General features: G+C 50.8%; 1 protein-coding gene across 2 annotated transcripts in view; it reads right to left on the bottom strand.

Annotated features, from left to right (window-relative positions):
* Nucleotides 1–781: 781 nt before the first annotated feature.
* The window catches only part of HTRA1 (HtrA serine peptidase 1), a 52,366-nt gene continuing 31,449 nt past the window's right edge, over nucleotides 782–21,698 (bottom strand). Inside the window, exons 4-9 of one of the 2 annotated variants that reach the window (XM_035269351.3) lie at nucleotides 8,750–8,968; nucleotides 8,190–8,222; nucleotides 6,861–6,975; nucleotides 5,484–5,541; nucleotides 3,601–3,696; nucleotides 782–1,494 (exon numbers count right to left, since the gene is read on the bottom strand). In XM_035269351.3, coding sequence (XP_035125242.2) covers nucleotides 1,326–1,494; nucleotides 3,601–3,696; nucleotides 5,484–5,541; nucleotides 6,861–6,975; nucleotides 8,190–8,222; nucleotides 8,750–8,968 — 690 coding nt within the window. In that variant the 3' untranslated portion in view covers nucleotides 782–1,325. The remainder of the gene's footprint in view (nucleotides 1,495–3,600; nucleotides 3,697–5,483; nucleotides 5,542–6,860; nucleotides 6,976–8,189; nucleotides 8,223–8,749; nucleotides 8,969–21,698) is intronic. The other variant, XM_002807473.7, reaches the window with a different exon arrangement.

Genomic DNA, 21,698 nt, shown 5'->3' with positions numbered 1-21,698 from the left:
TTTTTGAGACCAAGTTTCGCTCTTGTTACCCAAGCTGGAGTGCCATGGTGCGATCTCGGCTCACTGCAACTTCCGCTTCCTGGGTTCAGGCAATTCTCCTGCCTCAGCCTCCTGAGTAGCTGGGATTACAGGCACGCACCACCATGCCCAGCTAATTTTTTGTATTTTTAGTAGAGACGGGGTTTCACCATATTGACCAGGATGGTCTCGATCTCTTGACCTCATGATCCACCCGCCTCAGCCTCCCAAAGTGCTGGGATTACAGGCTTGAGCCACCACGCCCGGCCAAGGCCTGGTTCTTATTTCGTGACCCAGGACAACTGAGGTCCGTGGCAGCCTTGTGCCCATTCTGGGGTTGCATCCTGGTCTCCTGAACCATCTCCCTTTCAGAAAGAGACTTGGCTTCTGAACTGAAGCTCTAGCAGGGGAGGGCCTGCATCTATCCTGCTCTGACTGACCACACACTTACAATGCCTGGCCCAGAGCAGAGGCCCAGAAAATCTTTGCTGACTGACTCCATGATGTATGAAGTCAACAGGCTCCGCATGCGAGTGCAACCGTCCTCAAGTCCTGCTTCATAAAGCCAGGGTCTGAGCAGAGCTGTTTGTAACCCTGGTAAATAGCACAGGATGATTTTGAAATGACTCATAAGACTAAGAGTGGACAAATGCCTGCGCAGACAATGTAGTCTAATGAGGAGCGCACCGACGTTAGAATCATTCCAAAGAGACTGCGGGGAGCTGCTCGTGGGAAAGGAAAAGAAGCACTGCGGAAAGCAGCATATGAAGAAGTACTTTAATAGCTCTAACTCAGAGTCATCGTGCTCCCGGTTCCAAAGAGATTCCTAAAAGAGGCAACTTTGGCCATTTCAGAAGCCAGCGTTCACCCACCCGGGGTCTCTGTGCATTGACCTTTGGGTGCTGACTTGGAGAAAAGCACAAACATGCCCGGTCCCATCCTGGTTCCCACGGGGCTTCTTCTATCTATGCATCGTATCGACTGCGTTAGTTGGACTAAGATCATGACTCAGTTAAAGGAGGAGACAAACACTGACTTTCTAAGCAGGAATAGCCCGAGCTGGCGAGAAAAAGCACACTGCATACATAGGATACAGAAGGGCAGAGCTTCTGCCTGCGGATCTGCAACATTACATTTGTTTTGCCTGCAAACTATCAAGAAGGATTCTGTTGGCCAGGGAGTCTCCACTGAACCAGCAAAATGGCGGTCAAAAGTCTTGAGTGTCCTATGCCAGCAGCCCAGAGTCCTCATCCGTCATCCACGGGAGAGTCTTTGAGGGAAACATGAAGTCCAGCTCATGCCTCTGCCTATGGGTCGATTTCTTCAGGAATCACTGTGATCATGATGTCTTCATTGCCCCTGCGGACCACCATGTTCAGGGTGCTTTCCCTTTTAATGACGTCGCTGACATCATTGGCAGAGACCACCGACTGTCCATTGATGCTGATGATGACGTCGTTTTCCTGGAGACCACCTCTGCAACACAAGGGAATCACAATGGGAATGATTTGTGTTTCCACTCCTCCTGGTCTGACTTTACATGGACAGAGGCACAGTTTAGAACCTAAAAGCCCAGAGCAAATAGGATTGAATGGAGGTGAACTTAGAAAAATTTAAACCATTAGTGGCTCATGCCTGTAATCCCAGCACTTTGGGAGGCAGAGGCAGGTGGATCACCTGAGGTCAGGAGTTCGAGACCAGCCTGGCCAACATGGCCACATCCTGTCTCTACTAAAAAAAAAAAAAAAATTAGCCAGGTTTGATGGTGGGCACCTGTAATCTCAGCTATGCAGAGGCTGAGGCAAGAGACTCCCTTGAACCCAGGAGGTGGAGGTTGTAGTGAGCCAAGATTGTGCCACTACACTCCAGCCTGGGCAACAGAGTGGGATTCCATCTCAAAAAAAAACAAAAAACTTTTTTTAAACCATCAGTGGATTGAATTACTTATTGAGTTTTTTTAAATAATGTTCTTTTTTTTCCCTTTTTTCTTTCTTTTTTTTTTTTTTTTGTTTGAGATGAGGTCTCACCTGTTGCCCATGCTAGTCTCAGACTCCTGGGCTCAAAAGATTTCTTCTGCTCCAGCCTCCTGAATTGCTGGGATTACACGCATGGGCCATGATGCTGGGCTCCTTTTGAGATTTGTAGGCTAAACCATCAACTGTGTCCACTGTAGAAATGCCTACTAACACTTGTGTGGCCTTACGACCCCAAGGAGGTCAAAGGTCAAGATTGACCCCGAAGTGGCGAAGGATGCACCGGGTCCTATCTGCCATGAAGCATGACCATGGCCAACTTGCCTGTCATGGGTATTGCAAGTCAGAATGCAGTTCTTACAGGGTGGGCGGAATGCTTCTGTTAAGAGACCCTTCCTCTGTGTGGTTGCCACTATAACCGTAGCTCTCACATAGGTCAGTGTCAAAATGCTGTCATGGTCCTTAACGGGCTAGCACAGGGGTCTGCGAGTGTTTTCCGTAAAGGGCTCCATAGGAAATATTTTTAGCTTTGCCGTATATATCACCTCTGTTGAAGCTACTCAACTCTGCTATTCCAGCACAAAAGCCCCCCAAGACGTCACAAACCATATTTCAGTGGACACTGAAATTTGAATTTCATACAAATTTAACATTTTACAAAATACTATTCTTATTTCAGGATTTTTCTGACCATTTAAATGTTGTCACTCATAAGTGGGAGCTAAGCTACAAGGACGCAAAGGCTTAAGAATGATACAGTGAACTTTGGGGACTCAAGGGGAAAGGTTGGGAAGGGGGTGAGGGATAAAAGACTACAAATTGGGTGCAGTGCACACTGCTTGTGTGATGGGAGCACCAAAATCCCACGAATCACCACTAATGTAACCACTACTCATGTAACATGAGTGACATGTACTCATGTACACTACTCATGTAACCAAACACCACCTGTTCCCCCAAAACCCATGAAAATAAAAAGGTAAAAAAATAAGTAAAAATCAAAATAAAATGCAAAAATTATTCCTAGCCCACAGCTCCATACAAAAGCAGGCAGTGGGCCAGATCCGGCCCCCAGGGCACATTTGCTGGCCCCAGTCTGGCACTTTTCTCTGGATATTCCACCAATACGGTAACAAACCCTGATGGATGTTTGAGCTACTTCTTGTCATGCTGCTTTGATATCACTAGGGCTATTTTTCTGCAGGTGTTGACAGGTATGGCCTCACTGTCAGAGACAATCTGAGAAGACTCCAGGAGGAGGAGGGTCCCGAAGCCTAGAACAGGACTATCGTGTGAAGTCTTAGGGACACTGTTCCTGAAACCCTCTCTCCCCAGCCAGGCCATCCCAGAGACTCATTACGAGTCTGCTATTGCTCTGTCCATCTGGAGGGCCCTAGCGGAGCGAGGACTTCCGAAGATAAAAGTCACCGTCCTATGGATGAGTCCTGACCAATAGGAATGACTAGCAATGTCAGACCACGTGTGTCAAGGATCAGCACAATCATCTGAGCCAGTATAAAAGGAACACTGCCCCCTCTTCCTGCTACCCTCCCCGCCCTCTCCAAGAACCACAGACACATGAGGAAAAGGGAAAATAACTCTAACTCACGCTTCTGCCGGGGTATCAGGAATTACTTCAATGATATACGCTCCTGAGATCACGTCTGGGAAGTCCCGGTGCCGGTCCTTCAGCTCCTGGGCTTTGCTGCTCCAGAGAGAAAGCACCCGTGTTAGTGTCAAGAAATACCAGGCCTTCCCCAGGCAGAACTCAGCTCTCAGCAGTTCCCTTCTTCTCCCTGGGTCTAATGTAAAATTTCTCCAGGAGTTCTGATTCTGCTTTAAAATTGCCTGTCTACCAGAGCCAAAGATTTACCTGGTAACAGCAAGAAAAGTGCTTTCATCATTATTATTCTCTCTTTTTTCTTTTTTTCTTTTTTGAGACTGAGTCTCACTCTATCGCCCAGGCTAGAGTGTAGTGTTGCAATCTCAAGTTTACTGCAACCTCTGTTTCACAGGTTCAAACAATTCTCCTGCCTCAATTACCCCAGTATCTGGGATTACAGGTGCCTGCCACCAAGTGCGGCTAATTTTTCACATTTTTAGTAGAGACTGCATTCCACAAATTGACCAGGCTGGTCTCGAACTCCTGGTCTCAAGAGATCTGCTCACCTTTGCCTCCCAAAGTTCTGGGATTACAGGTGTGAGCCACTGCGCCCAGCCATCATCACTGTTATTATTTCTTAATTAATAGTAGCCATTACTAAGGAGTCAGTAAAGTATAATGGCTGACCTGGTTTGCAGCCCTAGCTCTGCCACTTGCGAGCTGTGTGACCTGAGACGGTTGCTTAACCTCTCTGTCCCTTCATTTCCTCGCCTGCAAAATGTAGGGTAACAGTACCCTACAACGTGAGTTATGAGGATCAGATGAGGTCGCCCCAGTAAGGTGCCTGGCCCAGTACATGTGATAAATAGTGGCTGGCATCACTGTGGCTGGTGATCACTGCCCCCACTCCCTGATCTGAGCCTGGCCACCAGAAGCACCTGTGCTGTCATCCCCATCCTGAAGAGGAGGAAACTGAGGCACTCAGGGGTCAGATCATTCCCAAGGTCACAAGGCACGAAGTATCAGAGCTGAGACAGGAACCCAGCAAGCTGGGTGCCAGGGAACTACCACCTTTCCCTACACCTCCTAGTTCCAAAGGCAAACAACCGAGGGAACACTTTAACCTTGACAAATGGCTCCAACTCCGGGAGTGCTGAGAAAGGGATCGCCATTCATAACATGTATCACAATTCAGTAATGCTTTAACTGTGAGTGAATCATTAATTCATGGTAGTAATGAGCACATTGATATATCGGTTACTACATTTCAGTCTTTATCTACTTTACCTCCAGCAGTGTTAGCCATGCCGGCTGAGTCTACTACCAGACTCGAGATTACACCAGAATTTTTCATCCAGGTTAAAACACCAGGATGCCAGGAGCCTGCCAACCACAGGCCGCAATTCCGCCAGCTCGGGGAAAACAAGCACATCAGTCATTCCCTTCCCTGCACTGGGCCTGCCCTGGCATTCCTGGAGCCACGGCCCACGAGCTGCAGAGCAACGAAAGCAGATTGCCTGGAGCTGCGGGAGGGGCTTGGGGCCCTCCTGGAATGTGAGTTTCAACAGAATGTGGGGTAAGGAAGGTATGAGCCAGAGTGAATCAACTGCCCCCCACACACACCCTGTTCAAGTCTGCCTTCATAGAGGAGGGCAGAATCTTCTACACTGGGTGGCCTGCTGCCAATGAGGAAAACCAGCTCAGAACACAAAAACACAGGCTAAGACCAAACAGAGGCCAAGGCTAACGACCTGTCCTCTTTCCTGATGTTACTTCATTATAAGCAGAAACTGAGACGTCTTCAGGCAGCATAAGGTTTCTCTTTCAGGGGTGCCCCTGAGCGCCTTCTGAAGTTCAGGTTTATTAAAATTTAAGACACAGACACCCACCTGGACGTAAGTGACATCATTCGGATACCAATATACTTCTTCTTGGTGATGGTTTTTCCTGGTGAGACAATGAAGGAACAGCAGAAGGTGAGCCCAGTTGGTGGGGGTGCTGGGGGCACCAGGGGCTAGGGGCCCAATCCCCTAGATTGCAGGAAGGGCCACAGAAGGGTACACTGAGATTGAAGCTCAAATCCAGGTTTGGGCCTCTCCCCTCTGGGACACCTTGGGAAAGTCCCATCATTTCAATTAATGGTCAGATACCGGGGCATGTCCCTTAATTCCTCATGGCCTCATCCTGACACCTGGCCCTCTCCCAGGCTTGCTCTACCCCCCACTTGTATCTGGAATATGACCCCTCTGTCCCACCTCCACTACCACCGCCCTTGTCTGAGCTCCCAGCATGTCTCACCCAGATGACTGGGAGAGCCCCTTAACTGGTCCCCAACTTTGAGCAACCCCTCCAGCAGACTCCTCCCAGCCATCAGAGTGGCCTTTCAGTGACATCAATCAGATCATGAACTTTCTGTTCTCAAATGCGTTAGGATGCAGCCCAGGCCCCTCACCATGGCCTGCTGTGAGCCTGCTCGCCTGGCCTTGGCCAGCTTTCCACCCCGGGGAACTCCGCACTGTCACTGGGCTCCAGCCCCCAGGCCACTCCAGGGGCCTCGCAGTTGTTCAGCTATGCCAAGTCCTCCCCTCCACATTCCTGCCCACTGGCTCCTCCTCATTCAGAACTCAGCTTGGGGGGCACTTCCTGGCCACAGCGTCTCCACCAGCTGCCCCTCCAGTCACTGCCTTGCCGACCACCCCGATCCATTTTCTTGGGAGCATTTGTTGGGAACACTAATAGTATCTCATGTGTTTGATTGTTTACTGTCAGCCTCCCCATCCCCCAACAGAACATAAATGACACAATGGCAAAGGCCTCAGCTGAGCCCCAGCCCCCAGTTGAGTCATCCACTGCGAAGCTCCCTGCTTGACTTGGAGCAGATGGGACAATAAACCTTTGTAGAATGATCTCCCCGAACCTCAGTTTTCTCATCAGCAAAATGGGACTAGTAATTCCTAACTGATAGGGCAAAAGAATTAAGTGACATACATAAATAAAGTGAAATAATGTACAGAAGTCACCTAGGCTTGTGCCTGGCACAGATTAGAGTGAATCATGTAAAACTGCCATGATCGTAGGACAAAAGTGGCAAAACATCTGTGACCTAATACCAGGGACTTAGTAACGTGCATTCCCTTTCACTTCTGGGTCGGAGATGGCCTGGCTAGCCTTAGGGGCTGCTGCATTTCCCTTCCCCAAGTCTCAAAGGGCAGCTGAGCTTCAGGCTGAATCTCTCGAGTCCCTGGGGCTGTGTGGGCCTTGCTTACCTTTGGCCTGTCGGTCATGGGACTCAGTGAGGAACTTTTTAATCTTATCAGATGGGATTGCAAAGGAGATTCCAGCTGTCACTTTCAAAGTGTTAATTCCAATCACTTCACCGTCCTGAAAAGCAAGAAGGACAAGGCTTACTGAATCGTGAAGCTTTACCGGCAGGTACACACCCAAGAGTGGAGAATGAGTATGAAAGAAGTCCCTGAGCTATTCCAGAGATGGAAGTGGGGAGCTGCAAGGAGGGGATCCCTGGGGGCAGGGAGAGGGGCAGCAGGACACCCAGGCAGCGTGAGCCAGGCTTAGCTGTGGAAGAATCACACACACCCCAGGACGGCACCAGCTGCTCACCTCACAGTAAGCACAGATCGTTTCAAAATGCATGACATTATTTGCTCCTGTTTCACAAGGAATATGTTTCCAAAGGCTCAAAGTCCTTTAGGTGGCTGCCCACACCTTCCTGCTTCTCCCATTTCTAATGATCTTAAGACAACTCTGCTGACTTCAGGGGGAAACAACCCTAGAGCTTAGGGCTGTCATGCTTCATTACCAGCAAAGCGCATCTCCACTCCATCCTCAGGGTGCTGCGGGAGGAGGCAGAGGGCAGAGGGCAGAGCTGGGAGCACAACTGCCCTCTACTGGGACGGGAAAGCTGCCAGGTACATCTACATTGCTCCTTGCATACTTCCCACGAGTGCTGAGATTTCAGTACCTGATGCCAAGGCACCATCAAGGAGGTGCCATCACACTGGGCCTTGCTAAAGACAGCCCCTGTAAATGTCCCCCGAGCTGCCCACTAGCACTGGCAATCTGTGTTGTAAGGCGTCACTTTTTCTGCTCAAGTATTTAAGGGTAGACGTAAGTGATATCTTTGTGGGTGGGTAACTCCTCCTCATTCCAGCCAGGCCTTAAGGGAGGATTCCTGGCCAAGAGAAAGTGTGGACGAGCCCAGCCAGCTCCTTCAGCAGCTGGGAGATTTCATCTGGAGGGGGTGCTTTCAGGGACCGGCCAGCACTTTTGGTGACCTTCACCTTACTCCTGCACTGACCCTGGATTTCACGGTGTTCACCTGTAATTCTGAGACACAGTCGTGTTCTCGGGCTTAACATTTCCAATCCTTACCTCCAGCCTGCCTTACTCTTTCCAGAAAAGATCCGGAGGGTCATTGCAAGCATGCGGTACATTCACAGAGCTCATTTTAAAGGAATTTGATAGCATGCTTTGGCAAGCTTACATTGGAAAAGACCCCCTGCCTCAAAAAAAAAAAAAAAAAAAAAAACCAGCATGTACATAGATAAACAACATAACATAGGTTCAAAAGACCTTACCAGGTTTACCAACGGGCCTCCAGAGTTTCCATACTGCAATTAAACAGAAATGAAAAGGTGACAAATTGTGTCATAACACGGTCTAGTCTACATCCCAGCCTGGCCGTTTCCTGAGCACGGTGCCTACAGTGTGGGGCATGGTTCCTTTCTGAGATTCCTTCCCATTAACCTAATATTTTGCTGGGGGGAAAAAAAAATGACCTAAAGAATTTTCAAGAAGTTTTAGATGTGCTGTAAACGGGGAATTTTTCTCTCTGAACTCCTGATGCCAACTGATAGCACGCTTTGGCAAGCTTACATTGGAAAAGACCCCCTGCCTAGAGCACCCAACACAACTTCTTCCTCCTGGGATGAGGCTGGCTGTCCACCCGCTCCGGTGTCACTGTCCCCACTGTGTGACCCCTGCTGTGCTGCTGGCACCAGAATCCACATGGCTGGGTCCAGTTCCATCACTTCATGTAGACTACAAGACAGGTGGGGGCTAAGACCTATGCTGACTCCTCTCCTGCGGCAAGACCCTGCCCTAACCCTCCCCCACCCGCAGAGGGACGGAGGCTCACGTTGATGATGGCGTCGGTCTGGATGTAGTCCATGTCCGAGTTCCGGAGCCCCAGCTCTTTGCCGCCTCGCTGGGTGGTGCTGACGATCCCGGTGGTGACTGTGTTTTGAAGGGAAAACGGGCTTCCAATGGCAACCACGAACTCTCCCGGCCTCAGTTCCGAGGAGCGGCCAAGCAGCAGGACAGGCAGCTTGCCCTGAAACCACAGCGGCCGGCGTGGCTGAATGTGTTTAATTTCACCAAATGGGTAAAGGCACAGGTATCATGGAAAACCAAGCAGGGACAGTGACGGCCCATTTGGAAACAGCAGGTCTGGTGGGAAACTGAGTTCACAACTCACATCCCTTTGCTGGGGGCAGAACCGCACTCCCCTCCCACCCATAATCCACACATTGCAAGCTGTGCGGGAGCCAGTGAGCAGTGAAGCCGCAGACACGCCAAGGAAACCGTGGGGAGGTTGCCGGAGGCCGAGTCAGGGTCTCATCACGTCTTGAAGCTATCAGCATAGATGCGCTCTGAAACCTTGAGGCCAGGAGACAGAGGAAGACAAAACAAATATAGGGTTTGTGACAAGACTGCCTGGGGCAGCCTGAGAGAGCCAAGCCCCAGGGAAGGATCCCAAGCTACAGGTGGTGAAACCTGCCCTGACTCATCATGTGCACATCTGCCCCAAGTACTGGAAAATTTGGGGGGCTCTGCGGGCAGAGCATTGCACTGACTCGATTAGGTGCACACCTGTGCTGAGTACGGGCCACACTGCAGAGGGCAGAGATGGAGCATAGGGACAGCAAGGCCTCCGGGACCCAAGACAGCAAGACCCAGCAGGTGGGCTGTCTCTCCTCTCCTGAAAAGGCCTCGGTCAGCCACCTACACTCCCTGGCCCAGGCGGGCTGATTGGCCAACTCCAGAAGCCCTGATTTCCAGTGTCCCACAAAGACCAGGCAGAGCCAGGAGCCCCAAACAACTCTGCACAACAAAACGTTAACAGAAGCCAACTCCAGAGTCACCCAGGCCAAGGAGTTGGGGGAACCACAGAAGGGCCTCCCTAGCTCCATCAGGGAAGGCATCAGGGCCCTTCTCTCTCTGCCTTCCTCAGAGCCAAGCAGACCTCCCAAGTTCCTTTAGCCTTTGTTCACTTAGAACAAGCAGCTGCCCTGAACAACATGGACCAGGCCCAGAAAGCAGAGAGCCACTCCAGCCCCCATGAGAACAGCAACTCCACAGCCTCATGTTTGTCTACCTCAAAAAAGAAAGAGCCAGGGAACCAGGGGGTGGTGTGGGTGGAACCCACAGGTCACTTGAGCCATCTCCGTAGCCAGGGATGGAGCAGACACTAGCTGATGAGATGGGGTGACCACCACACCCATTTCACAGATGAGGAAACTGAGGCTCAGAGAGACTGGGTGACTTGAGACAAGGCAGAGACTGAAACCTGGACCCGGGACCGGAAAAACAGACTCTCTCGTCCACAACGCAGCACCACACTACAATTATCCCCCCAACACACACCAAATAAGGAAGGTGCCAAGTGAGAAAACTCATGGAAGGAGAAAGGGGTGTGAAGAAAGAGTCCAGGACCTCAAACTGACTATATGAGACTGTGAGGAGGGGGAAGGTCCCTTGGATCACAGATACGAAGAGGACCAGGAGAGCGCTGCCCATGGTCAAGAGCACAGACCTGGGGCCAGGATACGTGATCTAGATCAGGGCCTGAGCTTTTGACTGCTCAGGTCCTCAGTATTCTCATCTGGAAAATGGGACTAATGTACAGCTCCCTCACTAGTCCACCGTGAGGATGAAGGGACTTCAGATCTGAACAGCTCTTTGAATACCGGTTGGCTCCTGTAAACATCATCTAGTGTTGGTTTTGCTGTAAGCATCTGGGCCTGTGCAAACCCAACAGGAAGAACTATTAACCACCTTCCCACTGCCAGCCCGTGTCACTCAGCCATGGTAAAGTTCTGCCCTGACAGTGGCTGACCCTTTCCCCATGGGGTTGCCTAAGGCTACAGCGTGCAGGGCAGCTGGGAAGAGGTGCAGGCCTGCAGCACCCCTACTCGGCCCCCGACTCACTCCCCACACTCCTCAAGCTCATCGGCATCCAGCAGCACACCAGTGAGTTTGGCGCAGCGGGTTTACTCTGGGCCTGAGCCAGGCATGACTTCAGCAGTCACGGCGTGCAGGCGGGGCAGGAGGCAGGGCTCGGATCTGCACTAGGCCACGCTGGGGGAGGTCCACCGGGAACACTGCCATCCCTTCAGGCCCCAGACTGGCTGGAAGACCAGGACTTTGAAGGCTTCGGGGCTGGGCTTGGGACAGGTAGAGGGACAGGGTGGCACAGGTTGCCAGAGCTGGGTGGCCTCACTGCCAAGGAGACAGGAGGCAGGAGGTCACACTCAACTCACGAGAAGGCCTAGCAGGCATCTGCTTCGCCTCACACTGAAAATCCAACAGGAAGTTATGAGGCAGGACTCACTGTGGGGGTCCTCATTCTCATCTCACTCATTCCCATCCTTACCACCCATCTGTGCCCCCTAGAAAGCGAGGTAGGCCCAAGCTCTATGTCTCAGGAGACCTCAGAAGGCAGAAAGACCGAAAGGCAACTAACCTTCCTCCCAGCTCTTCTTTTCCACAGTCTGAGTTCAGGCCCAGAGGATGCAGAAAGGAGACAAACACTTTTGGAGAAGCTGTGAGGCGGGCGGGGGCAGGGAGCGGAAGATGGAGGCTGGAGGCTGCTTGCCCTTGGGTGCCGCTCCCCATGCTCCCAGGGTGGGCCAGGCCTCCAGGGGACACTGCCTGCTGCCAAAAATGGAGCCCAGATCACCCCGTGGGCAAGCCTGGCTCAGTCACACTCGAGTGGCCACACGGGCTTAGGCAAGGGGGACACCAGTGATGTGAGCCCAGCGAGTCTCCCGAGGAAGCAGTCCTCACCTGAACCCAGAGAAGGAAATGCGGCTATGTAAGTGGCCATTTAGGCAAGGCTGTGCCAATGGGCACCACCAACTATCATGTCATTTAAGTTTTGACCCACTAAGACATCTCCTAGGTCATGAATGGCAACCCTAAGACAGAAAACAGCAAGACACATGCGGCGGAGTGGGAAAGGGCTTACACCGCAAACCCTGGATCTCTGTGAGAGGAATGAGTTTTGCCTGGCGGGTGGCAAAGTACTTTCATGCACCCTTAGGAGTTGGGCTAGATTTTTTCCCCCATTTTAAAGACATGGAAACTGAGGCTCAGAGATGGGGGCACTTCCCACAGCCAATGGGCAGCCTGGCTAAACAAGAGAACGGGCTTCCCAGCTCTCAGACCCACACTCCCAGTATGAGTTCACCCAGAATTCCAATCACAGGCAGAAATCTTTGCAAGGGAATGATGTGTTGCAGAGATGTTGGCCGGGCCAGATTTACGACTCTCCATGAGGTCAAACTGCCCTTTGGGGGTCACCACCCCAGCTCCCGACAGAAGCCACTGGCTGCAGGAGCACCAGGCCCCTCCACTCATTCCAGAGCCAAGTGGGGGCCCGTTCTCAGCAGGGGCCCTCACCTCAAGCCTGTCTGCTCAGCAGCTATACCTCTGCTGGCCAAATTCCTACTTGGTAATTGAGCATTTAATTCCATAGCTGTCTAGACATCAGCTCCATGGGGGAATGTGGAGGAGATGCAGGCAGATATGGCTGCAAGTGCACAGCCACAGGCGCCGTGAAGCCCCACAGGGCCCATGCACTCTGAGTTCAAGGCCACTGTGCTGCTGTCTCCAGGCTGGTTCCCGTGCCACCCATAGCAAAGTATCTTTGAGTCTCCCTTTAAAGCTGCACCAGCCACAGCCCAACTTGAAGGTGGCAGCTCCTCTCCTTGGCCACTTCCTCATTTCCCTGGTGCCCCCCAGTGTGCCCAGAAGTAAACGGGGCCAACATCTGTCCTCCACTGACAGATGAAAAGGCCAAGGGGAAGAGGAGAAGGAAGGGGGCATGTGAGCCCCACTCCTAGTGCCAGATCCTTGCACTGCTTCGGGGGAAAGAAAATGCAAGTGTGGGCACGACAGCAGTGAGGTGGCGGAAACACCACGCCGCCCTCACAGAGCCCAGGCAGAGACCTCAGGTCCCCCTCAAAGATCTTGTAGCTCAAGTTTGGCCCAAGACCTTCAGGGATGACAGTCTTTCTGCAGTGAGGCCAGCACAAGCCAGTTCTCCCTGTCTTAGGAGCAGGGAGCCTGGGAAGCCAAAAGAAGAGAGGGAGCATCTAGAATGAAAACACCCCCTGGACCCAGCCTGCAGGGACTCACAATGCTGAAATAGCATCCTGTCAACAGAACCAGAAGTCTCTCAACAGAGGGACTTTAGGAAGACACGAATCCCCTAATGTCCTATGCAGCCACCCAGGTAGATGTAGAAACAGCTCCAGTGACATATCTATGCAAATTGCAAAATCCTAGTCACAGGCGAGATGCTGACCAGGTAGCGGGAGTCATGCTAACACCTTGGAAGAGGCTGGACCGTGGCATGATTAAAGACAGCTCTTACCATTCATGCGGATTACAACAAATGAACAACAGGAAGGGCTGCAGCATCAGTTCACAAAACACTGCCCCCTAGAAAAAGCTTTCTCAACAACCATTCGTGGTGTGTCTCCTATGTGCTTTGTGCAGGGAATATATGATTAAGAAAATCCACCCTTGCCCTCTAGGCTTTTGTCTCATGGGCAGAGACACATCCAAGCCACCAGGACACAGAGCAATAAGAAGACACAAAGTCCACCTCCCTCACCATGGGCAGCTCAGCCTAGAGTCTTCCATAAGGGCCAAACACAGACCAGCACTAAAAATGGTTTGTGTGTATCGGTTAGGGTGTTTCCAGCTGCAAGTGACAACCCAACTCCAAATGGAGTATGTAACACCTGTCCAACAGCAGGGTGGTACCAGGACGGTAACTCAAAGTCTCAAAGACAGCGTCAAGGCCAGGCATGGTGGCTGAGGCCTGTAATCCCAGCACTTTGGGAAGCCAAGGCAGGCAAGTCACAAGGTCAGGAATTCGAGACCAGTCTGGCCAACATTGTGAAACCCTGTCTTTACTAAAACTACACAAACTTAGCTGGGTGTGGTGGTGTGTGCCTGTAATCCCAGCTACTTGGAGGCTTGGGCAGGAGAATCGTGTAAACCCAGGAGGCGGAGGTTGCAGTGAGCCAAGATCGCACCATTGCACCCCAGCCCAGGGGGCCAGTGTGAGACTCTATCTCAAAAAAAAAAAAAAAAAAAAAAAGAGACAGCATCGAGAACAAGCCTCCTTCCTTCCCTCCATCCAATCAACAAGCCTCCTTCCTTCCCTCCATCAATCATCTTGTGCCTGTTCTCACAGCCACAAGACGGCCACCACCATTCCAGAAATCACATCAAGGCGTGACTGTGTCCGTGACCGTGCCATGGAAGCATCTTTTCACAAAGTCCCAAAAGCATTTCGGCACCCTCCTCTTCGTAGGTCATCAGCAACATCCAATCAAGCAGTGACCTCGGCACCTGTTGGAGCAGGGCCATTGGAGTGAACCCCTGACTGTATTGGACCCTGCGGATTTGCCTGAGTCAGTTATGCAGTGGGGTCAGGGGTGGAACTAATACAAACTCAGGGCTCTGCCAGCAGGGAAGCAGGCTGGAGGGTGGGCAAGCAGAGTGTCTCCCAAAGCCTGGGGAAAGTGGTTCATTTTAAGGGAAGGTCCTAATACCAGCACCTAACAATGTTTAGAAAAGAATCTGTGAGTCCAAACTCCTTCGTGTACTTTTTTTTACAGGGTGAGGCTGGAGAAGTCTGCTAACCTGCTTAAGAGGAAAGCGATGGTCACAGCAGTTCTGTGGTGGGGACAGGGAGGTTCAGGTGGTGGAAGCGGAGTCTGGGCAAGGCAGGGAAACCACTCCTAGGGTGCATGTCTGGCATATCCCAGAGCTTCTCCCCCTCTGCCAAGCACACAGCCTTCACGACCTGCCCCCCTGTGGACAGGCAGGATGGCTTCACAGCTGTTCTGCTGATGAGGGGACTGCAGGTCCCACCGTGGGTGGTGGTGGTACCGGGCGTGGAGCCCCCCTCCCTGACCCCGACCTCCACTCCAGGTATTCTTCTCAGCAGCCCACTGCCCACCTCTCATTTGCCCAGGGCACACAGCAGCCAGCGGGGAAACAGCTGCCCTCTGCTCGGAATCACTCCACAGGGGCAGGGGACCAGAGTGGGTACAACACAGAGCAGAGCAGAGGGGGTTTAGGAAGAATCCAAGCAGGGGCCCACCACGGGAAGGGAGGGGAGGTCTGTGCATGCAGCCCCGGCTTTGGGGGCGCTATGTGTGGTGTGGGTTCCATAACAGAACCATAGATGAACCATAACTGCTGGAACTTCCCCAGGGCAGAAAAGTTGGGCCTGTGCTGAGTGAGGCCCCCAGGCTGACGGCATGCCTCCGCCTCATTCTCCAAGATCAATCAAGGTAGGGCAGAAGTGAAAACTTAGACAAAACACTTATGCGTATATGCATACATGCACACACACGCACACGTATTACCCCCTCAGGTTCCACATATGACGGGAGAACAGTCCCAGACAGCAGAACCTCTGGGTTGGGTCTTGTTCCTATGTGAATTCACTCTGCAACCTGGGACAGCATTATTAGCTTATCTGGGTTGCGGTTTTACCACCTCTAAAATTACGGAGTTGTGCGCAGTGATATCCAATGATCATCTCAGCTCTGACAATTAGCATTCTTTATAGAAAACCTGGTTGTGTTCCAGAAAATCCATTAGCAGACAATCGTTAAATGGGTAAGATCCAAACAGCCACGGGGTCCCTAATAAATCCCTTTTCATACAACTCCCCCATGGGGTCAGATGATCCCTGCAAGAGGAGAGAGGATTCCTACAATTATCCAGACGCTGGCTTGGCCAGTAATCTTCCACAGAGGACTGTGAAAAGCAACAACCCCATCAATATTTCATCTTACATTCAGGGTTCTGCCTAGTAGCACCTGAGTGCTCATTTCATTCAGTCTCATTCCCTGAAGCTTGGAGAAAAGAAATATTAAACAATCCAATAACACCAAAACAAAAGAAATTGGTAACTTTTTCTCAACCTCATGAGCCAAGTCAATTACTCCTTTCTCTCCTTTGAAAATTACTAAGTGCTCCTGAGTTACAAAAATATTTTTGTTGCTGAATCTGCAGAATCCACCACATCATTTCCGGAGGCTGGGACTTCCAGGCTGGTCCAGTGTTGGTTCAAGTTTGCTTCAAAGGCTAATGTTGCAGAACTGGCTGGGACTCAACTGAGTGATTCAATGCGCCTTCTGGAAACAGTTATGCTGGCCTTTCATTTTCTTTAAAAAATATGCAATGGACAAAATAGCACATCCTCCATACCCAGCAAGAAGCAGTGCCATAGAACTTGTTTGCCTCCTAAGGAAAATCAAACCAGGCCACAGAAGAGTTGTTTAGGGGGATGTCAGCATCCAAAGACTCGCTTGAGGAAGTGATTCAAGCTGGGTAAGGTGGGAAGTGAGCACATGAGCAGGGGAGGAGCTGTGAAAAGGGGCGGGTCAGTGGATTGTGGACTCAGATGAACCAAAGATTTGCTGACTTGGGCTACTAGGGGGCAGGACCAGCTCCAAAATTAGCAGAGCCCAGTACAAAATGAAAATGCAGGCTCCTCGTTCATAAAGCACACAGAAAGCACTGTTAAAGGTACTAAAACACAAAGCTTTTTCCTTTCTTCCACATTCTGTGTCTCTCGACCTACCACGATGTTTTTAATTTGCTAGTTGTTGCTGTGGTTATTTACGGGACAGTGAGTGCAGACACTGGAGGCCTCACGACTTGGCGTTGTGCCCACTGCCACTGGACCGCAGACTGCAGCGTGGCTGGGGGTTGGGAATTCGAGCCAAGCATCTTCCCTAAGGGTCCACCCCTCCAACACATGGACAATGGATGACCCCAAGGGCACTGCGGCTTCTGTGCCAAGGTGCATTCAGCACCTAGATTAGGGTGGGAGTGGCTTGACCCTGCCCAGGAGACCACAGAACAACCATGGCATCATCAGCCTGAGCCCTGCACCACCAACATGTTATGCAGTGCCCAAGCTGGAACCTAGAACTTCCCTATGCCTACACCCCTTCCAGGGATGGAGGGTAGCAATGACCCCTGCAGAGAGACAAGGAAGGGAAGGTCAGGTGGGGATGGAGGCGTCAGGGAACCAGGGAGTGTGGAGGCAGTAGAAGGAGGAATCCAACCTGAGCTAAAGCCCCAACCCCCTGAGTATGCTCCATTAGCTCACAGGATTTTATTCACAATAATACAAATTCAAAGGTAAAATTAAAACAGCGACCCCAGGGCATAGGGCCTGTGAGGACATGGGTCACATGCTGATGAAGCTGGCTCTTCCAGCTTCTCCAGATAGGGAGGCAGTGAACCAGGAATTCTCCAGATACTGGCTTGGATAATCTTTCACAGAAGACTGTGAAAAGCAATGACCCATTGATATTTCAGCTTCCATTCCGGGTTCCATTCAGCTTCTCTTCAGGGTTCGGAATGGAGCAGGAGGGGAGGCGGTGGACCAGGACTGAGAAGCTTGGGATTCACATTACAGGAGGTGAAGGTTATCAGTGACCACAAAGTCAAGGGTGGCTGCAGTGAACAGAAGAGCCACGGCAGGAAGGCTCTGCCAGATGGGCACTGAGATCACTGACATATACAGACCGAGAAGAACCATGTGACCCAGCTACCATCATCTGTTCCTCCCACTGACATGTGATTACTACCATCTAGGGAGAGAGTAGAAGAGGCAGGATGGGCGGAAGGGCAGCAAGGTGGAAGGGGTTCAGGTGAGAGACATCAGAGAAGTGGGGAGATGGAAGGAGAGAAAAGGAAAAAGAGGAGGAGGACAGAGGATGGTATGCAAAAACAGAGGGAGAGCACACAGATGAGAAAATGAAACGACTTTGCTCCCCAGTGTTTAGGAATGCCACCAAAACATTTCGTCTCCCTTACACTGCACCAGATGTTTGCCATTTCCAATATTCCCTTACGCTTCAGTGCTCAAACCACAAGATGTCAACAGTGCTACATGGGGGCCCGACAGCTAATGACTGCACGTATTCGTAGCATCCAGAGCAGGAATAATATTGTCTTGGTCAAGTCTAACTTCATCCATACATCAGCCCCTTCGATCTGTCCCCTTTCACCCACCAACTTCAGGGTGGCTGATGCTGCTACCTACAACAGTGTGTGTCCTTGGCAGATTCCAGAAATATTTGGAAAAATCAATGAATGACTAAGTGAACAAATGAAAGAATGAACAGGCCAGGTCTTAAAAGATCCACTGGGATCTTAAAATTAGGTAATAACTGGGGTTAGACAAGGCCTGGCGTTTGGGTCCGGGTAACTGAGTAACTTACGCAGCCTGCTTTTCAGCTGTCTATACGGCTATAAGCTCGGGGCTCAGGGAGGCAAAGGGAACAGCTTGTATCTCCCGGCAGTCATCGTGGGCAGGGGCTCAGTCCTGCTCTATTTGGTGGGCTCAGAGTCCAGCACACAGCAGCCTCTCAGCATCTGCTAAACCGCACTTAAGGCACTCTGGCTCCACAGGGCTTCTGTGAGCCCCATATGCAGGGAAGTTACCCTAGATGTAGCATTCTTTTCAAATTCATTATAAAATCTTTAAAACATGTATAACCTCTTCTATATAAGAATTTGATATGGTCAATGGCAAAGGGACTGTTATAATAAATCAACTAAATATATATTTACAACATAAAATGGGAACACAGGGGAGGCCAGTGGTTTCTGTGAGCTGCCTGGTAGATAAAGCAAAGAAGGAAATACCATGAGTTACATGTTCCCATTATCAGATTCTGGTGATTTGTTTAGCCAAAGCAACTGTCAACTAGCATGTTTATTAGGGTAATCAGTCCTCAATTCACCAAGTTTTGGTCTCTCTTGCCACAGAAAGCGTTCTGGATGGCTTTAGAAAACGAGCTAAGGAATTGCATTGATCCTGCTGTGGCTGAGAGGCGATCAGATCATTAGGAAGCTTTGTGTTTTCAGACTCTCAGAAGACTGACTACTTATGACACTGAAGCCTTCCAGAGTATGAGCAGGAACCCCAAAGAACCAGAACCACAAAGTAATGAGACAACACACAAAGAAACTAGCTAACCAGAAACTTGTTCTGGAGGGTTCTAATAAACTCACTAGGAAATGGCAGTGTTTATTTAATCCAAGACCCGGTTTCTGCAGACTGAGCAGACATGGGAAATAAAGCAACTCCACCTGCAACTCTTATCATCCCACTTGCTTCATTGGCCCGCTCTCACCGTCCTTTCCATCTCAGCTTAGATGTCACCCCTCAGATAAGATTCCTTGCCTACACTCTCTACTACGTTGTAGCCCAATGCCTTCTACCTCTTCACGTGTTTGCTTCATACACTGAACTTACTGCCGTATTTACTTTACCTCACCTGTTTCCCACACCAGCTCTTAAGCCCCATGGCTTTACCCACTGCTGCTGCATCTTCAGCACCTAATAAGTGTTTGGCCAAGACAGATGTTCGCCACATATAAAATAAGGGAATTAATAAGGAATCACTGAAAGAATGAACAAACTAGACCTTGAAAGATCCATTAGGATCTCAAAGTTGGATAATAATTTGCTAAGTTGCTTGGAATTCTGACAAACTCCTTTCTACCAATGTCACAGAGAAATGAACAAAATTAAGGCCTCCCTCTGCTTTCTGTGGCAAGACAAAAGCTTCATCTTAGCAAAAAAAAAAAAAAAAAAAAAAAAAAAAAAAGCACAATCTCTGGCAAAAGAAAGAGCAAACAAAATCAGCTTCTATTCCTGCTCCCCTTGGCCCCCTAGTGCTTCACCTCACTTGGTTCTTATGAGCATTCTTGCCTCCAGCCACTTTCAGCTCCCCTAGGACAAGGTGTTAATCGCCTACCACTGGGGTTGGCAATATTTTTTTTTTTCTGTAAAGGGCCAGGAAGTAAATGTTTTTGGCTTCACAGGCCACGTGGTCTTCATCCCAACTATTTAACTCTGCTGGTGCAGAGTGAAAGCAGCCACAGACTCTATCTAAACAAGTAAGCATGGCCATGTCCCACTAAAACTTTATTTACAACAACAGACGGAGCGCCAGCTTTGGACTACTAGCTGAAGTTGGCCAACCCTGGACTCTAACACACCGTCACACACCCGATGAACTGTCAAATGGAACCAATTTGTATTCCTCCAAAGAGGACAGGAGACATTCCTAATGGGAAACCTACAAATCCAGTCCCAACAACCCGGAAACTGCCTTGTCAGAACCATAAATAATAGTCTTAAACCGATTCGCTGAAAAGAGAGTGCCAAAGTGAAAAAAGGCATTACCATATTAAGAGAAAAATATAGCCAAGGAATTTCCTTGACAATCAACTAAGTTCTTGAATCAGGGCCAGAGAACACACAAGGGATCCAATTCGGAGAGTTTGGGGAACTGAAACAGTTCCTGTGCCAGATTGAGCCGCCATCAAGGGCAGTAAGGAGCCGCGTCCCCACCCGCCTCTGGACAAAGCCTGGCACAAAATCAAAGCCAGCTTCTACCTCACCGTCTGACTTCACGTTCCCTCGTGAAATATTGACTCCTGTCCCCCTAAAAGCGGTAAAAATCAGTACAGGAATAGAAGCCTCATCACATCAACACCATCTGCGGCATCATTAGCAAATGTAATGGTAGCCCTCAGAGTTCGCAGAGAAAAAGAAGAGACCACAAAACGCCCAGCACAGAGGGAACGGGGAAAAGAATCCAAAATGGAAAAACACAGAAACAAGAGGGGAGCCAGGGTGGTGCGATGTGCATTCCAAGCTCCCAGGCGCTTCACAAGGATGAGTGACAGACGACTCCAGGAGAGGCCAGCGGGTCGAGCCCAGGCCCTGCGTTCTCTGATTTGCTTTTGGATGAGTTCAGGCCACTGAGTCAGCGTGTCTGACTGTCAGGTTGCCTGAGGAGAACTGGGGTGAGTCACACGGCAAGCACCACCACCCCACTCCCCTCCCCGGCCACTGCCACGTCCTGGGGGGCTGCCTGAGCCCCCCTCACTCAGCTGACTCAGGGCAGATTCGCCGCGTGCAGGGCCAAGTCCTCATGGCCTGGAGAAGAGTGGCCTGCTCAGCAGCTCCTGAGACACGTAAAAGGCCCCAGGGCCCTCACCCGCAGTGACCCCAGTCTGAACTCAATGAGGATCAGGGGTGTCGGCCTTCCCGTGCCAGCCAGCTCAGCAGTAAGAGGACCCTCTGCAAACACAGCGGCCCCAGCGCCCAGAGGGCTCCCTCTCTGGCCACTTCAAACAGGTCTGTGGGCGACATCTGGCCCAAAGGTGGCCAGGGGTGGGTGCAGGCCTATGGGGGAGGGAGCAAAACCACCTAGCAAGCCTCAACAAGGCCATTTCCAAATATTTACCTGGATGTTGGTGTCACGGAAAAGCACCCACAGGAAAGCTCACTGCTGCACCAGTGCTTTGCATTACTAAAAACCACAGACATGCTGTCACCCTGACAGAGCCATCTGTCCATCAAACTCCAGGCAGGAAAAGCAGGGAGGCTGGGGCATCTGCAGTCAGCCTGCTGAGGGTCATCTTTTCACTGAAAAGAGGAGGGAAGCTCAATGCAGGAGCCCCAGGGGCCTTCCCCCCAACTCCATCCCACATGGCACGAGGCCTTGCTTCCTCCGGAGCAGACAGCGGTGAAGGTCCTACTCGGGACAAGGTTGCCGGGCACCTTCTACCTGAAGACCGATGCCGCCAACCCCGCAGTCTAGCTGCAGAGATAGACTTCATTTGACAAATGAGTGAGATAATTCTAAATTGTGATAAATAGATGAGGAGGGAAAAACCAGGAATGAAAAGCGGTTGTCTCTGGGGTGATGTGAGGCCAGAGGGACGCGGTGGGT

This window comes from Callithrix jacchus, chromosome 12 (assembly GCF_049354715.1).
Source record: "Callithrix jacchus isolate 240 chromosome 12, calJac240_pri, whole genome shotgun sequence".
In the NCBI taxonomy this organism is placed as follows: domain Eukaryota; kingdom Metazoa; phylum Chordata; class Mammalia; order Primates; family Cebidae; genus Callithrix; species Callithrix jacchus.
This window is presented reverse-complemented; position numbering and strand designations above follow the sequence as displayed.